Source organism: Cottoperca gobio, chromosome 8 (genome assembly GCF_900634415.1).
Source record: "Cottoperca gobio chromosome 8, fCotGob3.1, whole genome shotgun sequence".
In the NCBI taxonomy this organism is placed as follows: domain Eukaryota; kingdom Metazoa; phylum Chordata; class Actinopteri; order Perciformes; family Bovichtidae; genus Cottoperca; species Cottoperca gobio.
In genome coordinates this window covers 17,878,984-17,905,601 of record NC_041362.1, presented here as the reverse complement: position 1 = coordinate 17,905,601, position 26,618 = coordinate 17,878,984, and the positions used below count along the sequence as shown (strand labels likewise).

The 26,618-nt window shown below is 42.6% G+C and overlaps 2 protein-coding genes across 4 annotated transcripts; one reads left to right on the top strand and one right to left on the bottom strand.

Moving 5' to 3' along the window:
• The first annotated feature begins 22 nt into the window (after positions 1-22).
• ddx39ab (DEAD (Asp-Glu-Ala-Asp) box polypeptide 39Ab) lies at positions 23-6,158 on the top strand. Its single transcript, XM_029437520.1, has 10 exons — positions 23-145; positions 1,032-1,248; positions 1,535-1,662; positions 2,756-3,032; positions 3,159-3,277; positions 3,408-3,539; positions 4,104-4,213; positions 4,442-4,586; positions 5,085-5,232; positions 5,617-6,158. Exons 2-10 carry the CDS (start codon positions 1,041-1,043, stop codon positions 5,631-5,633), a joined length of 1,284 nt encoding a protein of 427 aa, XP_029293380.1. The 5' UTR covers positions 23-145; positions 1,032-1,040; the 3' UTR covers positions 5,634-6,158.
• Positions 6,118-24,624, bottom strand: LOC115012081 (protein CYR61). Of its 3 annotated transcripts, XR_003832637.1 has the most exons (6): positions 15,884-16,071; positions 14,153-14,366; positions 11,847-12,287; positions 11,140-11,327; positions 6,286-9,147; positions 6,118-6,244 (listed from the first exon to the last, which is right to left on the bottom strand). XR_003832637.1 is itself a non-coding variant. In XM_029437523.1 (5 exons), the coding sequence occupies exons 1-5, from the start codon at positions 24,611-24,613 to the stop codon at positions 8,842-8,844; spliced, it is 1,191 nt and encodes a 396-aa protein (XP_029293383.1). In that variant the 5' UTR covers positions 24,614-24,624; the 3' UTR covers positions 6,201-8,841. The 3 variants fall into 3 exon arrangements, 2 of the variants coding, with proteins under 2 accessions (XP_029293383.1, XP_029293381.1); XM_029437523.1 differs by lacking the exon at positions 15,884-16,071 and adding an exon at positions 24,572-24,624 and having other exon boundaries at positions 6,201-9,147; XM_029437521.1 differs by having other exon boundaries at positions 6,201-9,147.
• Between the last annotated feature and the right edge of the window lie 1,994 nt (positions 24,625-26,618).

Sequence of the window (26,618 nt, the reverse complement as noted above, 5' to 3'; positions counted from 1 at the left end):
CTGCTATTGTCGCTGGTTGTCTAAATCCACCAATGATATCAATGCGCCTCAGCGGAGGTTGTACTTCCGGTTACTCGTATAAACCGACTGAGGCCTTCCCATGCGGTTTTGATCTGTAGTTGGACGCGTAGCTAACAACGACAAGGTAAGAATACAATATTTATCTAATTCACAACTAGAGTTTTCAAAACTTCGACTGATGTCCCGGAATTTGCCAATTAGTTGATTTCGCTACAGTTACTAAGAAGCTACTCTGGAATAATGTATCTTCCTTCATTGAATTGTAATGTTAACGTATCAGAGCTAGCTAGTGTTTTGTAGTCTAGCATTAGTCAGCTTCGCCAGCCACCAACCTTTCTCATATGTGTTCGTAGCCTTTTTATTTTCCGCGTAATGAGTTCTTTATAACTAAAGACATGTTTCTGTATTTTGTGTGTGTGTAGTTTAGCTGGTACATTAGCAAAATAGTTTTTTGTCGTATAGCAAGTTAGCTTGCGACGTTAGCATCGGTTATGCAACACAATAGCTTTCCAGTGTTGTCAACGTCCCTGAAGCTAACATCAATCCGAAAGCGTCGTCGAATCTCCAAGGCTATGTTAGACCAGACTTTCATGTGATATGTAGTGTGTTAAAGAACACTGTTATTGTTTACATGCTCCTCACTAACTGTAGTGTAGGCATGGTTTAATATGTAATATGTGCGCCCTCTCGATCTTTGCTAAATTAGCTACGTTAGCTTAGCTCAATGGCCTCGCATTTTATAATGGGTGTGCGGGGAGCGCTTCAGTTATTGTACCACTGTACACAAACCAAACTCGTGTTGTAATTCAATCATACAGAGAAACACGCCTGTGCACGGACACGTTTTCTAATTCTACTTAAAACGTTTGGTGAAAGCTGGCACAGAATGGAAACCACAGCTGTGCTTAGTTAACAGCCTCCTATGTAAACCTAAAGGAGAGTAGATACAGCCATGGTAGATGATAAACAGACGCATTAAAAACCACACGTTTCTGTTTTCCCTCCTTCAGACAGACATAATGGCCGAGAATGATGTTGATAACGAGCTGCTCGATTATGAAGAAGATGAGGAGCCTCAAGGAGCCCCTGAGAGCGCAGCCCCCGCAGGAAAGAAGGAGGTGAAGGGCTCCTACGTTTCCATCCACAGCTCTGGCTTCAGAGATTTCCTGCTCAAACCAGAGCTGCTCCGTGCCATCATTGACTGTGGTTTTGAGCATCCGTCTGAAGGTGAGGAACATTTGGTTGTGTGTTAAATATAGCAAACGGACATGTCCAAGTAGGGTGTTGTTGGTGAATTTATTTTATCTATCTATTATTATTATTATTATCTATTATACTATGCACAAGTTATAGGAAATGTATGCATTATGCGCCCATTAAATACAAAATGTAACTATACTAGCAGAGCTGCAACATGTCCGGGGGCTCTCTACAATAGCTTAATATACCTCCTGATCCAATGATGACTAGAATGCACTGACTTAAATCTTTTGGTTTTTTTTATTTAATTTAGTCCAGCATGAATGCATCCCGCAAGCTATCCTGGGGATGGACATCCTGTGCCAAGCGAAATCTGGTATGGGCAAGACGGCCGTGTTTGTGCTGGCCACGCTGCAGCAGATTGAACCTGTTGATGGACAGGTTAGTATGCATGTTAAGTACACTAGATGTATCTATAGGATTACGTAAAGGTAGCATTTTCATGGATTATGGTGTTTCCAGACGATGAGATGTAAACCTTTATTTGCATGTCAAAAAACAGATTTGTTTACATACCTACATCTAGTCTCAACCTGATATTTGATCCAGCACAAACAAGGATACAATTGGACTTAATTGCTTCTTTCCGGCCTCAGCTGACAATCAATAAAACATTGTTTATATAGCACCTTTCAAACTAATAAATGCACTTCAGAGTGCTTTACCAGTTTCTCTCCCTGAACTTTCGCGTTTATCCTGTTTTGAGCTGTAAAAAGTCTGTGACATCCAGACCCTTTATGCCTAAAATGAAGTCTTTGAAGAAACACATTTAGTGATGGACAGAATTACGCAAAAGTTGTAGATGATTAACTGCACATATATCTTTTTAAATGATAATGAAATGTTTATGGGTTTTGCCAAACATTTCTCCTGTGCTGACACAACACGAACATGGGCTGTGGATATTTCTCACAAAGAAGACGGATTAAATAATAACATTTTAAAAAAGGCCTAGGGATGTCGCAAGAACCGATACTTAAATACGCAGTTGATGCCAAAATTCAGAAAATGTGACCGGACTCGTTTTAGATTAAAGTACCACAGGTCCGGGGGGTTCGAGATTAACTGCATACTGTTAAAACCCCTGGGGGCACGCTCACATTATTCCACCATAATGCTACATTGTAAACACAAAGGGGCAGGGCCAGTTAATGTTGGCAGATGGTAATGGTGGTGCGTTTGACCTGCATTATGGTGGGTATCACTAAAAATGAGTATTGTTTGAAGGAGATCTTTTCACTAATATAAGATGGATATGAGAGATTATGACCTGGTAAACTTCCTCACAAACAGCGGTATGCGAACCTAATGAGTGTTGAAGTAAGATGTAAATATTTTTTTAATTACCGTATTAAATCGGGTATAGAGATTTGTTGAAATTTAGCTGGTATTTGTATCAATTACTAACGTTCTGGTGTATTACATTGTCAAGATGCCAAGTGACTGAATCGATGTTTCTGTGTCTATTTATTAGGTGTCTGTATTAGTCATGTGCCACACACGAGAGCTGGCCTTCCAAATCAGTAAAGAGTACGAGCGTTTCTCCAAGTACATGTCCACGGTAAAGGCAGCAGTATTCTTTGGCGGCATGGCCATCAAGAAGGACGAGGATGTCTTGAAGAAGAACTGCCCTCATATCGTGGTCGGAACGCCGGGCCGCATCCTCGCTCTCATCCGGAACAAGACCCTCGCCCTGAAGAACGTCAAGCACTTTGTACTGGATGAGTGTGACAAAATGTTGGAGCAGCTAGGTGTGTTTTTGTGTTTGAATTTTGGCTGTCATTGATTCCACTTCATGTTATCTGACGAGGGCAGCTCCCCTCCGAACACTTCTTAATCCTGTATTAATTTATGTCTTGGACCTCTTTGTGTAACAGACATGAGACGTGACGTTCAGGACATCTTCAAGATTACACCCCATGAGAAGCAGGTCATGATGTTCAGTGCCACACTGAGTAAGGAGATCCGACCAGTCTGCCGCAAATTCATGCAGGATGTAAGTAAACGATGAGTGTTTTATTCAGTTAAAAACAACTGCTTGTGCATCATAGCTGCTGCACATTTTGCTACTGTAATTAGAAACTCCACAAATTTAGCTCAACGGCCTTCTGACCTCTCATTTACAGCCCATGGAAGTCTTTGTTGACGACGAGACCAAACTTACACTCCACGGCCTGCAACAGTACTACTGCAAGCTGAAGGACAGTGAGAAGAACCGCAAGCTCTTTGACCTGCTGGACGTGTTGGAGTTCAACCAGGTAAAGTGGTGCTTCTATTGCGCAATTCATGGTTGTCCCAGTAGAATGTGGCATTTTGTATTACTATGATTTCTGCTTGTTTGTATTACCCAATGTGACCATAAAGTCTGTAGCCTGGGTTTCCACTGCTGTAGAAAGTCCTGTCATTTGGGATTACAGAACTGGAAATGTGCTTTACAGGAAAACTGTAAAAATCTAAATCCGCCTACCAGCATCTTCTGAAGAACACCATCTTTTTTTAATCCTTCCAAATCAAAGATGTAGAGAACATTGGTAGCAAAATGTTTACAGCTCCTGCTACATAACACAGCACTGCAAGATGTAACACATACCCCTTAAAGCAGTGAATTGTTGTTTTTGGACAAATTAAAGTAACGGGAAACAACATGTTAATTAGTGAGTTTTTAGATGTGCTGGTAGGACATAAAATTCACATCGACTGGAAACAGGGAATCCCCTAATTCAGTGCGTGATGGAATCCCATCAGAAGTCCAGTGAGTGCTTCAAACTGTAGGCCCATGTTCTCTCAGCAGCTGCATTTCAACGCCTCTGCTTCGCCTCTAGGTGGTGATCTTTGTCAAGTCAGTCCAGCGCTGTGTCGCTCTGGCACAGCTTCTGGTGGAACAAAACTTCCCTGCCATCGCCATCCACAGGGGAATGGCTCAGGAGGAGAGGTGAGACCCACTCACACGCACATGTCTTCCTCTTGAATACCTACTCTTATAAACATGTGCTCTATTGAGCTCCAAATGTTAAGTATGTTTATGGCATGAGACCTCATCAGTTAACTCAACACATCATTGCCTTCAAAGGGCGATACAGTCCAGTAATGCCCACAGCAGCTGTGTTGATGATTCCCTCTCGTGCTTTGTCCCCTCTCACGTCCCCTTCTTACTCCTCAGGCTGTCTCGCTATCAGCAATTTAAGGACTTCCAAAGGCGGATCCTGGTGGCCACTAACCTGTTCGGCCGAGGGATGGACATTGAGCGGGTCAATATCGTCTTCAACTACGACATGCCTGAAGATTCTGACACCTATTTGCACAGGGTGAGAGCTGCAGAAGGGAAATGCTTGCACCAGTTTACCCTCAAATGTTCTTTGTACAGTCTTAGAGTTCTGGCAAGTTGGTTTAAAGAAGTTTTGGTTTGTGATTAGTGGCGCCCCATAGCTGCACGATACTGTTAGTGCTGGTAGTGTTAATGTTAACACCTGTGTCAAATGTCCTTGTTAGTTTATCATATTTAGATAACTTCATCTTGTGTTTTAACTCAAAGATTTAGTTGACTAAAAGTCTGGGTATTTTAATCTAGTCTGGTCAAAGAATACTCTAACTCATCAGATTTATTTGTATTAACATTATAACATGTTATGATGATAGTCAGTTAGTGTTTCAGTACATAGTGCTGCCCTGGTCATGGATAAAAGGGTAGTTGACCAACATGCTTTATCATAGTTTTTGTTAACTAAACCAACACTGATTGCTCTTTGTCTAAATTATTACATGTTTGGGATTTAACTCACTCGGGCCTTCTCTGCACCCATCAGGTTGCCCGTGCTGGTAGGTTTGGGACCAAGGGCCTGGCTATCACCTTCGTGTCGGACGAGACCGATGCCAAGACTCTGAACGATGTGCAGGATCGCTTTGAAGTCAACGTGGCAGAGCTGCCAGATGAGATTGACATCTCCTCTTACAGTAAGCCCTTCCATTTCCGAATGCCTGTTGTGCTTGATGTCCTCAGTGAAGCCGGTCTGATGGGCCGGCCTGTCCCAATGATTGTAATGTGTGGGTTCAAATCACTTTACTGTCAAAACAACATGCTAGAGCTGCTAATTGTTGGTTTTGTGTTTTGGCCCCGCTGTTTAATCCAGTGAGATCTTGTCAATTGGAGCCCCCCAGATAATCTGCTGTTGTAATTAATCTTTAGTCATTTTGGCAACTAGACGGCAGTTGTTACTGCCATGTAACTGGGGCTCTGCCCTTGTATGTTTAACCTGTTGCTGAAATTTTGGTATGCTCAGCTGTTGCTCATCATGCTCAACTTGTCTCCTTCTGTCCCCTTTGTGTTTGTTATTATAGTCGAGCAGTCCAGATGAGTCCTCCAGCCAAGCAGAAGTCTCCTCTTCATGGATCTTGTGTCTTGTATTTGGATGTAGACGTATTTCACTGTTGATTTGAAAGCTCTGCTCGTTCTCTCTGTTCACCAAACATTTATTTTTATTGTCAATTTTTGGGCGACGGGGGGGGGGGGGGGTTGATTTTTAATTTGTCTTTTACTGTTTTCTTTTTTTTTTTGCTTATGAAATTAAAACTTTTTATAAAATGCCATTTTCACTGTTGTGGTCTATTGTGAGGCTGTTGTCTCTACCCCTTTTCATTCATTTGAATCTCAAACAGCTTAAACAAAAATTTATAGGAAAGTAGTTCTGAGGAACATGTAAAGTGAATTTTAGCTCTTTTTTTAATGTTCATGCTAGTTTATATAGGACATTGTGTTTTTGGTTTCCCCCACTGAAACAGTTAGTCTTTTAAAAAGTCATGTAGTGACTGCTCACATGGCAGCTATTTCTTTGAATTACCAATTGAATGCCTAACAACAATAAATGAAAAATCCAAGTGGAGTCCTGGTGGTGAATTTTGGCAATTTTTATTACAAGTATGTCATTAGCACCCCCCTATATTGAAATCATCTCTGCGTAATGTGTATCTGTTGGTATTTTCAGGTTTAAACAAATTTCACACAACTACAATCACAAAATGTCATTTGTGCTGGACTTAAGTGTTGAATAGCAAATGTAAGCATGGTAATGTATTAGCGTTGTAATTGTGAGCATTTTATAGTAGCATGAAAATATTAGCATTTGGGTCAAAGCCATGTATCAAAGCACAGCCTTCCAGCTGTTATCAAGGCTGTGAACTGTCTTTAAGAATGAATTAAAACATTTTATAATTTATCTAGATGAAATGAACAATTATCACTTTGGTAAAGGTTCAATACCAAGTGTAGGAGTGAAAATGTCTTTATTAAAAATGCAAAATGATGAACTCATACCAACGCTAACATCCAATATGTTAGGAAACCAGTTTCCAATAAGTAGTGAGGAACATGTGAACAATTCTTTTTTTTCTTTTTAAATATGTAATCTTACAAAGCGTGACTTTATTATTGCAGATGGTATTAAATATTGTACACTAGTAGACATACAATCATCATGCTTTTAAATTGGCACTTAATGCTCATAAAGGATCTGAACCCTGCTTTGTTCAGTGCTAAACTCTACATGGACTACTTCAGTATAACTCCGTAAAAGGATTGGCCCTTATACAGCAGATAGAACTACAAAGAAGGTAACAATGCATCTGTACATAGCTGCTCTATAGTGTCCTTTAACAAAACTAGACATACAGTACCAAAACCACAGCATCTACATAGGGAAATAGCAATGGCAACATGGCAAACATTTACCAAACACAATTTATTTGTATCACCTGTAAAGTTTAACCCCCCCCCCCCCCCCAACAAGGTTGTCAGGATTCGAGGCAGCAGAGTCTCTACTGAGAAAGCCTGCTGTAGCCAAGAGAGGGTAGAAAATGCAAATATTTTCCAGTTTTGCAGAAAACTGAAAAAATGTCTATGGCACGAGAGAAAACACATCTTTGAGATAATGAAAACGGTGATCATCCGGTGAAGATAAGTCAGTCCCTCTGTATGACCTTTGCATGAGATTAAAAGGTCTTGGATCAAAGCTGTTGTAAGGTGCGTGAACTTGAGCCCAAGTTCCACTTAAGTAAGTTGCTTAGGCTCTTCAGTCATAGTAAAGGATTTTGGCCACAAAAAATGATAGAATAATACATAACTCCCCATCTCCAAAATGTCCTTAGGAATAGGTTGTTATTGACCTCTGGCCCCGTCCTCTGCAGGGCTGTGAAGCTCTTCTCTGCTGACCAATAACACAGCCTTCAACAGCATTTCTCAGAAACAGATACTTAAACATGAAGAGGCATGAGTTATTGTTTTGTTTCAGTGAGCTGACATGCTGCTCGATTACAGGCCAGACTTGGGCACCAGAGCGGTTCCACCCGCGAGTCACAAATTACATGTTTACCTCAGTAGACGCAGTTTTTCAAATTTTATTTTTATAGCAAACCAGAGAGTTGCTGATTTTCTCTCGCTGCCCCTCAGAGTCAGGATTGTAATTTGCACAGAATTAGGCGGTTGCCGTCTCGGCGCCAGAATCCCAGGCTTGTTCTTCTGGTGCTTGCTAAATGTCTCGGTTTCTTGTGGAGGCAAGGCAGCGGATGAGTCCAGCTGTGTAGACAACCTTTGACATATTCCCCGATAATGCGTACAAAGCCTCGACCCATCAGGTTCAACTCTGTCTTTTTCTAGTACATACCACCTCTTCTCCTGTAGCCTTCATCATCCATCATTAGATATGGCTTTCTGACCAATGCGACCCTGGGGGTCAAGCCCCGGATCTGTGGGAGTCCTCTCCCTCTCATGGCTGACAGCTCTCAGCTGTTTAGTCCCTCTCAGATCCCCATTCAGCCACGCTGATGCTCCAAACATAGCAGCCCCGCCTTCCCTGGTGGCAGGCCACTGTGTCATCATGTCTGTCTCAACAATAAATACCAGTGAATAAATACCATAAAAAGACACAAGCCACACTCCTGTAAGAACATCTGAGATGCTCCTCCATCTTCTGCCGTCACAATCCCCGTTATTTTGCTGTCAAGTCTTCTCCACAAGTCTTCATTTGGTTTATCAATACTAAGTTATTGGAGTGCACAGACATGTGATTCCAGTAGGTTTCATATTTGGCTCCAACGTCAAACCGGTTTTCTATCAGCTAGTCAGACCTGTTGCTCAGTAACTGATGTGAATCCACACCATAAACAAAATAAACAGTTATGTTTGTGTGTCTTGCTCCAGCGTCCCCAACAAATGTCTCAAGAGTTCAGGGGACATTTGGTGCATGGCAGCAACATGGTGGCTGGTTGCGTCCATGTTTTCCATAAAGGTTTTGTCACAGTCTTTAGAAGTCTGGCCGGGCCAGAAACAACGTTTTATCTACACTAAAGCAGGGGCTGGTCACTTTGCTCTTTCCAAGGTGGAGATGCGCCCGTCTGATTCTTCTTCCCATTCCTCCCCAAATAATCTTTCAGAAAAGACGTTTTAACGTGTTCACCTCGCTTGCGTCTACTCATAGATACACTAAGGACAGCTATACTATAATGGGGGTCACTATGGGGGAGTTAATGTCTGTTTTTTGTGAGGGAATGTAGTTTGGGGGGATGATACTACTAGTCGATGAACTTGTGTGTGTCTCCGTAGAGCCATCGCTGAGGAGGCATGGCTGCCTCGTTGAGATGGTTGCACTCGTCGCTGCACTTGCAGGACTGGATGAACATCATGGACCGGTTGAAGCGTTCGCCATCAGGGCAGGCGAAGTTCACGCTTGCGGTACGTGTGCGGCGGGGCGAACAGCAACGGCCGTCCCTACACACGCCACAGTAGTTGGGCCTATACAGGCGAGTGCTCCTGCAGCCCGCGTAGGACAGGCGGTGTGGTTCAGGGGCCTTATGGGTACGAGAGCACTTCCTTCCTTTCTGTGGAGGGAGAGAGAAGAGAGGAAGAGTGAATTCAGTTTTCTAGTGAAAGGAGTCAAGACTTAAGACTCTACAGCCATGGTAGCGGATGGAGGATTCATCCTCTTAGGACCATGAGTGTGTTTACAAAATTTCAAGGCAGCCCATAGTTGTTGAGATTTTTCAGTCTGGACCAGATTTGTGGACTAAGTAACCAGTATTGCCATCCCTTGAGCCATGCCGCCAGCATGGTTATTATATAATCTTTTCTTTCTTCTTTCTCGTAACGCTGAACTGCCAACTCTGTGAAATACACCGCGCTCTGCTTTATCACACCACAGACTGTATAGGGTTGCGCTTGTGGTGATTGGCTGGTAGCAAAACCATACAAATAGTAATTTTCCTCCCAGATCTGGGTACAAAAATGATATACTGCAGGTACCATTTGACTGGAGAAGTTTCGATACAACTTGGGTTATTTCTGTCTAAAGGTATCGATTACCGATAACAAGCCCTACATACTTCACAGCAAAATGAAATAACTCATTACTCCAGCTCTTAGCCATAAAAAACAAAGTTAATGTTGTTAAGTACAGAGACAGGGAAAAACAAAGTAAAGGTCAGAACAACCGACGAGTGCCAGAGAGAGGAACATGCCAGCCATAGTTAAGGATTGACACTGATGCACATTAACAGCCACAGCAGCTCTGCAAACATTGGGAGAGCACAGATAAACAGGTGCATAACAACGCATCAGCCTCATGAGTGGCTCACAGCGAGAGGCAGAATGTTTGAGAGAGAGAGAGAGTGGGCGAATCAAGTGCTCTTTAAATCACGTAGCAAAGAGCCACTGAGTGCAGCTCACAGCCACAGTCTCGCAGGTTCAGCGTGGGAGAGATCCAAACCCCCACTAACAAATGATAATAATAATATATTTCCTTTGTCACGTCTCTGAAAAGTTCTGGGATTAATGCCCAAAACTTTTTATTTTGCTGTGTTATTTAAAAAAAAGCTGCAATGATTTAAAATAAAAACTTGGAAACAAGGTGACAATAACAATGTCGGCAACAAATGGTCCGCAACATGAACACTCTTGTAAACCTGGAAATGTAATTCTTACACTTCAGTTTTTAAACAAACAATATATAACACGGCAATCAGTGAACTTTAGAGGTAATAATAATAATAATAATAATAATAATAAATTGAATTTGTAAGCGCCCTTCAAAGCTAAAAGCAATCTCAAGGCGCTAAAATGGTATGGAATTATGGTAGGCCAGGCTAGCTGTTTTCCCCTTCCGTTTCCGTTCTTTGTGCTAAGCTAAGCTAATCGACTTCTTGCTGTAGCTTCATAATTACCGTACAGACATAAAGGTGGTATCAATCTTCTTATCTAACACTGTGCAGAAAAGTGACTTATAATTTCCCAAAATGTTGAACTAATCATTTAAGCTTTTAATCACTTTCATTACCTCCACCAAGAACTTCCTGTTTTTGGTTAGGTTTGGTGGTTTGTTGTCTGTCAACAGGATTACAGAAAAGCTACTTTCCTGGTTTTCATGAAACTCTGTGGAAGGGTGTAGCATGGGCCAAGGAAGAACCCATTACATTTTGGAGCAGATCCGAATCACGGGGCGGATACACACATTATGTTTCACTTATAGAAATGGCCTTGAGTGCCCTTCTAGTTCATAATGGGACAACTATGAACTGAGCATGAAGCTGCACAGAGGAAACGTGGTCTAAATCGGCTCTGTCGTCATCTTGCTGGGGATGTTTCCCACACAGCAACAGAACCGTGAATAGACCGAATGGACCAGAAAGGACTCCAGCAACATAGGGATTCAGGGGTGGGGACTGTATACATGCCATGATATTAATACCAATCTGACCCCCTTAAGAGCAATCCTTTCCTGAATCTATTTAGCATGTTGGCTACACCGCATGGCTGTGGTCCATTAGATGAAGAACAGCAATCTATCCCTTTTTGAGAATCTTAAAAGCACCACTCACATTCCTCATCTTGGCAGGGATAGACATGGTGCTGCAGGGCCGAATGTTGCACAGACGCGTCTCCTTGATCAGCTTACACCGGGCATTGTCATTGGTAACACGAGAGGAGACGCCCATCCCACAGCTCCGGGAACACTGGGACCAGGAAGTAGTCTGAACCACACACTGATCTCCCACCTGCCTCCAGGCTAGGAGAGATGAAACAGAGGACGTGTCAGAAGACAATAGACGATGCAAAATATGGAGAGTCAGAAAAAGAGAAGCAAGATCAGCAAAAGTAAAACTAGGGGGAAAAGGGCCAGTGGGAGAGAGAGGAGAAAGGAGAGGTCCAGAGATGCAAAGCACACTAGCCTCATTCACCGAACAGGCAACACTGACGCATAGAGAGGGTGATTACAGAGAGGGGAAAGCTGGGTGACAGAGGTATGTGCTGTGTGAGAGCAGTGTGAGAGAGAGAGCACCTCTGGTGTGCAAGGAGCCAGTGGAAAACAAGACTCACATAAATGCTGACACACACACACACACACACACACACACACACACACACACACACACACACACACACACACACACACACGTAAATGCAGGGGAAAGGACTCACAGTGAGGCCGTTTGTACGTCAAAATGGCTAAAACATAAACATGATGCTTTACTGCGTAGAGGAAACAGACGGCACTCTGAGGCGACATGGCGGCACCCTCTCTTACCCGCCAGGTGCTTGTTTCCACGTTGCTTGTCCCACTTGCGCCCCACTTCCACAAGCTCATTGCCTAGGGTGTCCTTCTCCTTTTTGGGTTTGTAGGGGAACAACTTCTGGAAAGGTTTCGGATAAGGCTTTGGGAAGGGGTAGGCCGGGTAGGGGATGAAGGGGTAAGGCGAGTAAATTGGAGGTTGGGGTCGGCGGTGTACTGGGGGCACGACGGTCGATCCCTTGTGGCAGTCGATGGTGAGGCAGCACTGGCCTGGCACCTTGACCAGCTGCGGAGCGGGACAGGAAGGGGACGCCAGGGGCAAGTGGCTGGGGCAAAGAGGCACGCAGCCCACCGCTCCATCGATGCAGGTGCACTGGTGCTTGCAACCAGCGCGGAAATTCTCGCCATTTTGATAAATCCGCCCGTTGTACTCGCACGAGCGGCCCTCTGCCTTTGCTGAGGGAAAGGAAGAAGACACACAGGTTGCTCAAAAATACTTAATACTTTACTTAATAAGGATGCACAGTATACTTCGTAACGATACATTATTGTCTGATAATGGGAAATTTATAATATTATGTATTGTACTGATAAATTAAATTATAGCCCATAAATGACTAATTAAACCAAATTGCTTTTATTGACTTCACAAAAGGAGCATCTTCACTCTGATACAGGTGGTGAACGTTTTTCACAGTTTTGTAGGAAGACAACACATTGCAATTTGCAATACAAGTTTTTCAAAGTACTTTACTAGAAAATAACCTTTAAAGAGTCAGAACTGTTCTTTGTTTTTGTTGTGTTAACAAGAGTGATGCCAGTTAGGTTTGGGTAGGTCAGAGTTATGGAATATTAAACCATCCATCTTTGCTCACTATATTTTAGCCTTTGCTACCCTCAGGTGTACATAAACTACAGGTTATGAATTTCTTTTAAAAAAATCAAAAAAAGTGCAATTATCGGTTATCTTATCGGTATCGGTCATGAGAAGCAGGTAATTATCAGTTACTGGTATCAGCTGAAAAACACAGCGTTCAGATATCAAATATTCTTGATCCAATGAAAACTATGAAGCTGATGAAGTGACAGGAAGAAAGAACAGGAAGAGGCTCATATGTAAATGTATCTTTAATATGCATGGAGATCAGAGGAGAGAGGGTGAGACACACTATCTCTACATTTATGAAGCAGGCTCTATTCTTAGATCTGAAAGGAATTTGGACTTGTTTACAATGTCCTTCCCTCTCACTCCCTGACTGGGACTCCCCATACAACACCCCGGATACCCCCCTTTATATAGAAACCCCCCAAATAAACACACATATAAAAATACCACTGTGTGTGCATGTGTGCGTGTTTGTGTGTTTCATGGGGCTGTTTGTGTACACACTGAACTACTTATATAAATCCCGGAGTTGGCCGGGTTTCAGTCACAGCTTATGAAGGTGCTCTGTTTTTGAAACGTGGCACGGGCTTCAAACCTGAAGTCCCTATCAAAGAGAAACTCCAGCCGCTTGGCTTGGAAGCCAGATTCCCCACCCTGAAGTTACACATTCCCTCACTCAACCCCGAGCTAAACCCCAAACTCAATGCCCAATCTAAACCCAAAAAACTCCCCCTGCATCTGACCCTCTCCTCTCTCCAGCCTTCCTACCACCTCTGTGATACGTACCCATACACTGCATTTAAGAAATGAATATAGTCACCATGACATCACGCATTGGTTTGAGCACTAGCATTTCGAACCCTTGAGTTTGGCATTTTGGCTGTTGACATCTTGGTTTATGGCCGTCGCCGAATTGTTTTTTCGGAACCAGAAGTGACATGAGCGAGTGGAACTAAGTACAACTGAACGCTGAACAAAACATTTTTAGGGGACCAAAATGATACTATTAACTTTCACAAACTGGAAATACACTGTGAAAGGGTTAAAGGTCTAAATCGAAAACACAGACAACACCCAAACCGGAAAACACTGTGGTAGTGACTTCAATCACAAGGTAGCCCCGCCCTAAAGCATACACGACTTTATCGTCTATTTACTACTACTCTAAATGGGACCATAATTTACTAAATGAACATTGTGCTGTTTTGAAGAAGACTTGAAACTAACGATTGAGACCATGAACTCATCAGGAAAATGTTACTGAGGTGATAAATCAAGTGAGAAGTCGGGGAATTTTCTTATAGCCTTCTATAGAATCGGACTTCTTTTGCAACCAGTGGAGTCACCCCTTGCTAGCCATTTGAAATAATGCAGGTTTAAGGCACTTCCCATTGGCTTCCCTTTTCAGACCTGGAGGTTGCCACTTGGTACATACCCCTGCAGATGCCATGGGTACGGCCCACATCATTGCCGTAGTTGCACTCCAGGCCTTTGTGGTGGTCACAGGGCCGTCCTTCGTGGCAATCCTGGTTGAGCTGCGCGGCACACACCTTGCAGCAGCCGCAGCCGTCCGGGACCGAGCTGACCCCTGGGGGACAGGATGGAGGCCCTGCCGGACACTCACACACCACTGGACAGCCAGCAGTCACCTACAGGAGGGGACACAGTGTGCACTTTAGTTAACCTGAATATGGCAAACCAACTTCATGTACATTTTCCATGTAAGGAGGAGCCACACTGGAACCAAGCAGGACAATAGTTTGACTTATGTTACACAGATCACAGAAATTCCTCAAAGTGTGTGAGGCTTAAACATTTGCTGAATACCCAGCACTGTCCCAAGCCCCACAGGGATATCTGTAACCCTCTGTCGCCTTCCGCTTGGCATTTGCCAGGGTGACTGGGGATGAAAGGCACTTTCTCTGACCCAAAATCCCCCCCACCCTCCTACCTCCTATCTTTTGTTTCTCACCTCCTCTTTCGCCATACACACTCGCACACATACACACACCAACAACTCCCGGTAGGTATTGAGATCACAGAGAGCTGCCAGTCTGCCTGTCCACAGTCAGATCAGCAAAAGGGATCCCTTCCTGACTCTGCCACTGTCTAAACCCGGGTCAGGTCTCAGTGTTCCCATGTCACTGCTCAACTCGCTCTTCAGGGTCTCGTGTGGGTATGAAGGATATGACATTACACAATGAACTGACTAAACCTTTCCATTTTTAGCATTCCGCTGTGTATAACATGCTACTTGAAACATCCTCTAACCAAAAGTAACATAATATTTATAGTGTGCAGTGAGTTCATTTTGACCGTAAGTGTATTTTTATCTCCATTAGTGAAACTGTTGGATAATATTACGGCAGTGTATTTTCAAACCTACAGAGCGTACGTACATATACTTTTTTTTAAAAGCGATTGATGATGTTTTCTTAGGTTAAGGAACCCTCTAAACACTCTCACAAACAATCCCTAAGGACCAATTTCTATGAGTTTATTTAGATGTTAAAGTGTCTCAACTGTAGATACAGAGGTAGAAATAGGCAGTGTTGGAATGTACATTTACTCAAGTACATCACTACATTTCAGAGGGAAATATTGTACTATTTTACTCCACATGATTTGATTTGACTTTGCTCATAACACATTACGATTTTACATACAAAACATATGATGATCTTAAAAAGCATGATGCATTATTACAGATGAAACTACCCAACTATATACATATATAGTTAAATAGCTAAAATTGGCTACACCTAGACCAACAAAAACAACAGTGAAATGCATCAATTACACATTAATGCATCATTAATAATAATCCAATAATATTATTTTGGAAACCCGCAAATATTACCACAGATCATCCAAACATCACAATCAAACATTTAGTCATGGAAGGAGAAATTAAGTGTATAGCAGGTTTATTAATCACTTGTGTGCAGCTAAACAGTGGATAGGTTGGATTTCATTCGACCATTATGTTGACATGCTGTAGCCTACAGCGGGGATATGTATGGAAGATAAGGCTGTAAGGCTAATGTAACCAGACGACAGCGGCTCAATCCGATGGAGCTGCAGTTACACTAGAGTACAGGCACGTGAGTCTTTATTCCTCAGTGTTTACATGAACAGTGGCACAAAATAAACTTCATGCACTTACCATGCCGACTGTCACCACTTGCAAGACAGCAAATAATAGCAGTATTCCCATGCTGTCAGCTGATTCACATAGAAGAAGAGAAAATGAAAAAAAAAGTTTATATGAAAGAAAAATAAATCCTCCACAGGCTCAGAAACAATAGCTTTTGTCCACAAAGGTTAAATCCGACATGCACGATGTTCCTTTAATCTCTTCCATCACTTGTACATTTTCATCGATCAAAGTTTGAGGCTTGTTTTTATATCAGCCCCGTGCTTTTTATGGCAGCCACGCCCACCCCAGACCTCCTTTAACCAATTAGGAGGCAGGCGCGCGGCCAAGGTATCCCGACAGGGAGGGAGGAGGGCGGGGCTTGGAGCTTCAACGCGAAGAGCCGAGGTTTGGGGAGTGGGCGTGGCCAAGCATGAATGCAGTCATTCATAAAAATTCAGAATTACTACATTCCAAAGAGGACCTGGCTTCTGGGTGTTTATTTATTTATGTTTGAGCGAAAATAATATTTTTCATGCTTTAAAGTTCTTTTCACACGCATGCCTCTGTCCGGCTGCTGCTTTGTGAAAAGTAAAATAAATATACTCAGCTGCTAGTCTGTGCTACATTAATACTCGGGGCAGCCATGGAAAACAGCAAGGAATTTCCTTCCCCCACTTTATAAAAATACTTTTAGACAAGAGCTGGACAGATAAAGTACATATACAAGGTGAGCCAAGTGTTGCTTGAAGTAGGGTATAGTGATGTTAAAAATTATTATGATAATCTCCCATGCAATTCATCACTCTCTTTTCCTCCCTCCATATCCTGTCTTTAGCCCCCACATCCCTTTTACCTACTCAGAGGTTCCCAGGCCACCTCTCCCACACACACCCACACACACACACACGTACGTACACACACACACACACACACACACATACACGCACACACACACACACACACACACACACACACACACACACACACACACACACACACACAAATAGTTACCCATGTAAACAGACAAGAATTTAGTTCATTTGGCTTAAGGTTTTCTTTGAAGGGCTGCCGCCTGGATAATCTTCCTGTCATCCCCGCAGACACGCACACAGGAAACCAGCCATCTGCAGTACCTGAGCTGGTGGCTAACATACACACTGATACTCTATGTGAGAGGGTTAAATACATATTCCACATCTACTGTATGCACTCTAAAACCTTACATTAAAGTGTTCACCGGAAACACAGGCACGCAGTGGGCTGCTTGTTGAAATTCAGTGAGAGGGATTGTGGGTGGTTAAATAGTTGTTTTCCATTGCAGTTTCCATAAAATGTATCATTAAGCAGAAGGACACAGTTATTTTATTTATTTGTGTCAACAGGGGAAATATCATCCCCCCTTCATCCTCTATAAATCACCCCCTGTATTTACCAAATGGTCACATGTGGTGCATTCAGTAGGGTACACAGACATCAACAAATACGTACACACTATATTTGCGTATAAGAAACCCACTCCAAACACAGACATAGAAAGCTCACACACACAGAGCTCGATGTTGTGCCTCTCATGTATTACCATTACATCTGAGTCACAGACCTAAGCATCCGATTGTCTACAAAATAAATACTCAGCGATGTTTGAAAAACCCAGTGTTTGAGAATCTTCTAAACATCTGGAAGAAAACCAAATTCTATCTGTAGCACCATAACAAATATTTATATATATAAATATTTGTTATGGTGCTACAGATAGAATTTGGTTTTCTTCCAGATGTTTACAAGAATATATATATATATATATATATATAATTGTAGTTGTCTATATTGCTAATTACTATCATCAACATGCAACGTGTTGGCAATGCCAACATGATGTTTAGTAGGTATAGTGTTTAGTGTGTTCTCGATCTTAGTTTAGCATGTTAGCATGTCAACATTTGCTGATTAGCACTTAAAGTACAGCTGAAGCTGATTACATTAGTTTTGACTGTGATCCAAGGTGTAGAAAAACACAAATTGTGACCTTATGATGGCGCTAGATGAAAAGTCTGCAAAGTGGTTCCATCTGTGCCAAACTAAATGGCAATCCATCAAATAGTTGTTGAAACCAGGCATGAGACGATATGAACATATGATGTCACTTTTATCCTTTCAAAAATAATTGCGATTCAAAATGTTATCCCGATAATCATCAAAATATGTTTAAATCTCTTAAAATAGCACTAATTCGTGATAGAATCACTTTACTTTACATTTTGTTAAGAAACAAATATTTGTATTGCATCACAGATAAGACAAACTTGACACACAACATCTACCCAATAGTTGTTGCCCTGATACAGCCATGTTGCCAGCTGGATTAAAAAGAGCAATGGGGTGTGTTATTTCCAGCTGCCTAGAAAGGAAATACACACAATTTTAGAAAAGGGTAAACAAATATTTGTTTTATTGCGCAACAGACTAAATATTTTTCGGGAAATACCGTCTGCTGTGAAACGACTATTTGGGTTTTTTAAAGATTGCTGGGTATCTATTTTTCAGACTCGATTGTAATGTAACCCCTGAACCACAAACTGTGGCTAATACACACCATCATACACCGGTATACAGAATGTTCTCACACAGACACACAGAGGCCTGCACAGAGAGCAAAATTATGTATTCACCAAACTTCCATCCTCTTCCCACACAAGCCATTTCTCACTGTCAGTGTGCGGAGGTGATGTAACAGGCCGTGTAAACAAGCCCAGCACGTAGAGAGAAAATGAAGGAAGAAAGAAAAACACTGAATCCTCTGAAGCTTGTGTGTGTTTGTCTGCACCACACACACACACACACACACACACACACACACACACACACACACACACACACACACACACACACACACATGCAGAGAGAGAAATATGTTTTTGTTGTATTCATATTTAAGTTCCATTGACTCATCAAAGAATGTGCCCTTTCCACTTTGGTCTCGGTGGCTTCCATCCTAGACATAATAAACAAACATGCAGAGTTTCCAACACACCCAACTGGAGGCATTCATTAGCTCTTGAGGATACTAGACACTGCCACTGGGAAGTTGCCCTGCGCGGTGACCTTTACATTCTAAGCTGACAGCGAATGTCCACTCGTAATGGTTAAGGTGACACAAGTCTGCTTTAAGAGTTCAATGGAAAACCTTCCCTGTCACTACTATTAAAAAGGCATAGGAATGGTTGGACGTGCAGGAGGAGGGAGAGGGTGACGGGGGAGGCGAGCAACGGCAGGTGAGAAACAGATCAAAAACAAGTCAGTGGAAATAAAAGACAGACAGACTGGGGGTGAAGGGGAGAGAGAGGTGTAAGCCACATGCATGGAGCCAGGGAAATATTAGGCAGTGAGAAATAAAGAAAAGGAAGTAGATCGAACAGGAGAGTAAAGTGAGGTCAGTGGAACAAAAGCAGCTCACTTTTCACATTTGATTCTTTGCCACAAAGAGCACAACAACATGAGTCAAGCAGAAAAGTGGTGGTTTTAACGTAAGAAAAGCTTTGTGTGTATGTGAGAAAGAGGCTGTTTATACACTAGGGGAATGGAAGTGGAGAGGAAGACAGGTGTGGAGTGTTTATTTAGCTGCTGCGACACTCCTCTAACTCTTTATGTGCCACAGCCTACAAACAACCACATAAATATGAATATGTACACAGGTACAAACACAGTTTTAAGATTTTTATCTGAACTGGATTTACACCAATTGATGCTAAATATGGAGTTTCAACAAACTTTCAAAAAAAAAAATTTAAGAAAAAAAAAAAATATATATTTAGCTGCAAACCTTTCTAATGTCAATATCACTCAGGACTTCATAAATGCAAGAGGACAGGTGTCTTTAATATCACTTTGTAAGTGACCGTGCAAAATCAGGGAGGGAGTGGGGGTCACACAAAGGTAATGTAATTTTTTCCTTTGTCTGACTTTTAGGAGATAGCAGGGTTGGGTGTTTTATTGTTTTTTCCCCCTAAATTAAAATTGTAGGGGTGTATTCATGGTGGCTTACTGAACGGGCCTACGGGGCATAGGTCCAGAGGCCCAAAGTGTGAAGGGCCTCCTTGGCCTTCACCTACAGAATTTCACTCAAAGGGACAAGTACCAGCTAGGAAGTGAGTCAAAATGACCACAAAGACCCCGGAACAATCAAAAAGAGATTCAAGCCAGCTGCAAAAAGACACAAAGAGACTCACAATGACTATAAAAAGGGGGCAAAACAACCACAAAGATACATAAATGACCCCAAAACAGACACAAAGAGACACAAAACACTTGCAACACTAATGACATTTCCTTTAGCCTCAATTGTAGGATACTTTGTGTTAAATGCTAATTAGCTATATGGATCATGCTAACACGCTAAACGAAGATGGTGAACATTGTGTGCTTAGCTTAGCATGTTAGCATGCTGATGTTAGGCACAGTAGTGTTCTGTAGTACAGCGTTTTATTTTTACGTTTGTCGTCTTTATTTTATGTTCTTTTACCACAACTAAAGTGAAGTAAATTAGTTATGTTGTCACTCATGTCAAAGTGCATTTATTATTACCATAATTTCTCTCTGAATCTTTTGCTGTATGTATAGTAGGCTATATGTGCATGCATGAGTGTGTGTGTGCAGCATTGACAGATGTAAGGTGACTGAAAGAAAAAAAGAGAGGGCACAGCCTGTTCCAAAACAGAAGAAATGGGAAAGAAAATCAAGCAAAGGGAGAATGCCTGTAAGAAAGGATGAGAGGAGGGGGGCAAGGAATTTACGTCCCAAAGTTATTTTTAAACCAAGAACAGGAACCCTACTGTTGACTTCCCAAACACTGAAACATAGTTCGGTATAAGAGTAGAGTTAGGATAAGGAGACAGGGAGAGTACACACACACACACACACACACACACACACACACACACACACACACACACACACACACACACACACACACACACACACACACACACACACACACACACACACACAGCTGTCTGTCATCCCATTCACTTGTCGTCTACGTCCACACATCCAAACACATTCCTGTCAATATTTGCTCTATTTCATGCTCACAAATTCACACTCTCATCAGGATGTGTGGCTGCATATGTAAATACAGTATATGGCTCTGTGTCATAAGATATTCAAGACCTAAAAACTTCAAAGACAAATGAGAAAGACAGTCATTAAAACTTCTATCTGTACAATTCCTGTTTTCCCATGTATATGTATTTAAATATACATATATACCGTATGTATATTGCATTTGGCCTAATTGACTATAATCAAGACATAGTGTACATAAGCATCAGACATCTTAGCATATCCCAATTACAGGCCAGTGGTGAGCGTAGACAGAGTCACAACATTTAAAAAAAGATGACCAGCAAGACTCAAAAATGATTGTGGATACAGTTTCACACTAATTGGGATAAATACAAGGTCATCAACTGTAATCATCCTCTTGGCGCAATCTGCTCAACAACAGGCTTTATGTGTGTGTTTCCCGTATGCCACCAGGCTGTTATTATCAAATAAAGACGTCAGGGTTTATGGGGAGCGAGCTGGGACAAAACTTACACACAAAGGCGGGAGTCCTGTATATGCAAAGAACACACACCCTGCCATTCATGCGTGCTTTGTCACGGGCTGTTATGAAACCTCAGCTTCATCAATGGCTGTTGTATTTTCAACTGCAGGCTTGTGCAGCCAGGATGGGAGTGGGAATAAACAGCTGCGAGAGTAGAGCGATCAGGTGCAGCAGTTTACAACGATCCCAGGAAGTCGTTATCTGTTAGTGCAGTACAGTTTGCTCTGCGTCACAGAGTGTCATTTCCTCTTGACCTTTAGCCTGTGTCAGCCTTCTGTGATACGCGAGGTCAGCCTTAGCACGCACTTTAGGCAACGGCTCTCCTGATGGGGTCAAAGGAAACTGCGTCATCTGTACCTGTTCGTCAGTGTATATGGTGATGCTTCCCACCCCAACAACCACCCATGGCAAGGTCACGCCCTCCCCTCTGGATCACCCCACCCCCCGCCCCCCTTCTGCGTCTTTGCCCTCCCCTCACCTCAAAAGGTGTCACAGAGAGCACCCTTGTTCTAGCCCTCTCCTCCTTTCCACCAGGACCCCTCAAAAATCCCAGATATCCCTGCAATTTCCGGTGCAATGTTTATTTGGCGGAAAGAGGGCTGGGGGGCGAGCTGCCTTGAAAAAAGAGCCTCACTCACAAACAGTTTGGGCTGCGTTCGAGGGTAAACATGTACAGGAGGGGTATGCGAGGCGAGCGGTAAGAAGGACTGAGACTCGTGTGTTCTGGTCCCGACACACAGATCCCACCTCAGCAGGAACACAGAGCACTGCTCTGTTCAGGCCCCAACGGCCACAGTCTAATAAACATCCCCCCACCGCCTCCTGTCTGTTCAACGGATAGCGCCCTCTACTGGAGAGATGAAGACACAACACAGAAAAACAGTGTAGAACAAACACACTAAGAGCCTGAAATAAACATCTCTCTCAACGCTGTAGTTACTTAACAAGTGGGACTTGCAGACTTACAGAGGACCATGAACACTTTTAGAGCAGTGGTTTCCCTACCTTTTGACTAATTATTCATTACTTTTAAGCTAGCTAGCGATTTAGCTAGCTTTATCCATTACCTTTCAGGTCCCTTAAATGTGTATCCATTACTTTTAGCTAACTGTGTATATCACTTCCTGCTATAGCCTATTCAAACCATCTATCCAATAATTTGAGATTATTTTTTAGACATTCTGCTCACTTGCTAACTAGTCATGCCCTCTCGATTGCTACACTGGGAGTAAAGGTGACTCAATATATTGGCTATAGCCTAAAGATCGTGTGCATGTGACGTCACGCTTATTTCCCAACCCTTAAGTCAGCCATGTTGGTACACAACCAAGACTGCGCCCGTTCACGTGTGAGTTGCTGCAACGCTTCATAATTTTCTTTGTATTTAAACGTCTAAGATTGAAAGAAAATGCCAATCTTGTGCGCAGTGTATAATTGTGGTCATAACGCTACTCGTGACCCAGACAAACGGTTCTTTAGATTTCCTACAATCATCAAAAACAACGATCCACAAAAGAGGGATGAATTACTGTCTACTGAACGCCGTAAGCTGGTTTAGCAACATAACTCGTGAGGATTTAACAGAAGAAAAAGCACAATTCACCCGTGTGTGTGGCGTCCACTTTATATCTGGTAAGAGCTCATGCTAAAGCTATGTTTTCAAAGTTTACGTTAAACATTTGTGCTTATGATATACCCGAACACTGCAAGAACTGACTTCTCCATATCGCTAACTGGTAAATAAGGCACTATCTTTACATGTGATGGCAGCCATTTGCTCTTTTCTTCTGTGCATGTTTTTGTTTGGCTTATTCTTGAGACTACTTCACTTGCAAAAAGCAAAGCACCAATGTGAGAACATGCTTCGCTTAATCCAGCCATACAATCACAGCGTGCGAGGATAACATCGCCGCTCTTCTCACTCACAAACCACGGCTTGAGCGGTGTATCTCGAGCTCTTTGAGAGTGATTTACACGGGCATGGATCTTTCACTGGTTTGGTAAGAAGACTACCAACCCAGCCAGAAACAAAGACATTATAAGCATCTAAGCTCTTGTACGCCTTCATTTGTGCGTTGGTTGCCCACAACGTTTGTAGCACAAAGTAGTTCACAATATCCGGGTATTCAATCAGCGGTAATGAATCTAAATCCTCAATATAATCCGACGGCTTTAGGGTGCATGGGTCACGGCCGCAAATTTGGACTTTTTCTCTGAATCTTGCCTTTGGAGTGGACTCCAGAGAGTCACAATACTTTGAAGAAGTCGGAGTTGTATTGTTGTTCGCTTTAGACGCCATTGTGGATTTGTTTTCCAACCAAAATGGCGTTGCACGCATACTCACAGTTTTGTCACGTGTTTTCACACTACCTATAGGCCTAATTAAAAATCCAACCCCTATTTTTTCAAATTTGTTGAGCTACTCCACAATATTTCCATGTAGACTACCCTCTGGCTCCCTGTCTGGGAAAAAACATAATGAAAGCTGTTTATGTTATGTGCAACATTGGAATTTCAAAATAAGGGAATTTTTTTGCCGGACTCCGCCCATACCTTAACAGCTCTCAGCCACCAATGTAAACGTAAACACATAAGGGACGGGTATATACATTCAGGAAATACATGTTTATTTAAAGTATGTATTACTTGTACAGACATGTTTATAAGATTTATGTATTTTATTTGATGAGTTATTATCATCAATTTATTTGATGATTGATGAGTTGTGTGGCTTTTGTTTTCCCCGACGAGTAGGCTACTTCCTTGCGATGGCAGAGTCTGGAAACATGTCCGCGTCACTGCGACTGAAATCAACGCAGAAGCTGAAGGCTACATTATTTTTAGCGCAAAGCATCGACATCTTTCCCTCAGCTTTGGTCACTTGGTTTGCCTCCGACACAGTTCTTGTCACACATGAAGTCATTGACAGTGTGTGTTTGTGCCTCTTGGCGTGCTTGTGCTTGGACGATTTTTCATGCTGGTGAACATCGCTTATTCCGCCGTGTGCAAAGCTAACATCTGAATGGCACACTTTACAAAAAGCACGAGTTGTCCCGACTCTGCTTTTAATAAATAAGGGAAGGTCTCCTCTCATTTGTTCAGGTACTTACATAAAGTATTAACTTGTTTGGCAGGTACAACTGCGTCTCCATCTATCTCCCGTTCACTGTGCCCCCATCCATATGTTTTCTTCTTCTTCTGTGTTATTGTTCCTGTTTTCTTCTTCTGTGTGTTTACTGGCGGATAACGTTTTTCAGCTAATGTTAAACATAATACTGCCACCTGCTCTACCGGAGGACACTTTTTTGAAAGGTTAAAAATATGGGGAAATATTTAAACAGGAGAAAAATTAGATAAAAGTAAAAATACGGGATAATCCCGGGAATAACGGGAGGGTTGACAGGTATGGGTTATGTGTCCCCCTGAACTAAAAATCCCAGTGCAATAAAATAGCCTACAACAGCTCCACTGACCACACAACAAAGTCATAACATCTTCATAGAGTTCCGTTTGTTGCAGATATGTTTTTGTAACCTCTTAATTAATCTAATTTAAAAACAGATTAAATACATGAATAGGGAAACAGTTACGGAAGGGTATTAGGGCCAGGCATAAAGTCGTGCATTTTATTTTGCATAAAGTTGAAATGACGAGAATAAAGTCAAACAAAGGCTTAAGAAAAGAAATCAGAGGACGTGTTCTTTTGTTGGTTTGCATTTTGAGAATGAGTCGAAATGTAGAGAAAAATATTTTTAAGATCAAAGTTGAACTTTTGAGAATAAATCCAACTAAGTTACTAGCGTTAGCGCAAATACTGAGGTTCAATTTTATTCTCAACATTTAGATTTTATTTTCAAAATGCAAAATTAAAACATATTCCCCTTGTGCTTGGCCCTAATACTCTTCCGTATAATGAGGAGGGCATGGAATCAAGTTCAAGTATATACATAATGTTTTCATACGGTCAAAGTCGAGCCAGTGAAAACATAACAAGACATAAATCTGAAACGCAGATCCGTACACAACTAGAGCCTCTAGACCTGAGGAAGTCAGTGGTCTCTCCTCTTTGGCTGGACGACAGCATCTCTCTTCCTCCTCAATGAGAGCGGCTGCAGCAGCGGTACAGAGAGGGGATGGATGGGAGGGTCTAGGTAGATGCAGGGTGAGGGTGGGGGGGAGTTTTCAGGGAGCAGGAGAGGCACATGTAGGAGGGAGTCCGAATGACAGAGGGGAGGTAGAAAATGGGGGCGTCTGTCTCTCCTTTGGCTTGTCTCTTGCTCTCTCGTCACTCGCCTGCATTCGGATACAAGTAGCTGCTGGTTGTTAGTCGTGACAGAATCCTTCTCACTGCCATCGGCAATGCCCAGACTTTGTAACCACTCACAGAGTCTGGCGTCTTTCTCTTTCTCAGTGAGTGATGGCACAACATATTTCTGTTTCCCTACACAGTCCACCTTAAGGCTCCTCTTTCTCCTCTTTTGCTGCTGCATTTCTTTGATCGCAAGATCCTCTGATGTCTGAAGTGGAGTCACCCATCTGCCCTGCCTGCCTCTGTTTCTGCCTCTGTCTGAAAACAGTGGTCTGTCCTGCTGCACCTGAGGGCTTGCTGACAATATAGACCATGTGTTGGCAAAAACCCCTGACCTAAACACAGCTCGCCTGTGTAGATCTGAGTCAACTTCAGGATGAAATGCATTCAACACTGTGCTGGACTGAATATCCTCTGAGAGTGCATCGTTGCACCCCAGTGGACACATAATTGTACGGGCATGGTTGCCTGTCTGTATGTCCGTAAAGGTGTGTGTATCTGAAGCTTCAGTGGGGTGTGCGTTTGCAGGCAGCACAACTCTGGACCTGCAGAAGATAGAGCGGAGTCGTCTATGTGGGGGCAGGCTGGCTGAGAGCTCAGGCGGCCCGATGCTGCGAAACAGCAGAGGAGGTCGAAGGACTGGAGAGGGTCCCGAATTTCCAACTTTCCCCTCAATGTTTTTATGCATTCTGTTCAAAAGTGTTCAAATACTTCCTGTACACAGATCCACCACAGTCCAAAGTGGGGGTGATCAAGTACACTAAAAAGGCAACGTTCTTTACAGCTTAACTTTCCAAATGGAGGTTAATTTTTGCAGTTGCAAAATGTGACACAGAGAAGAAAAAACA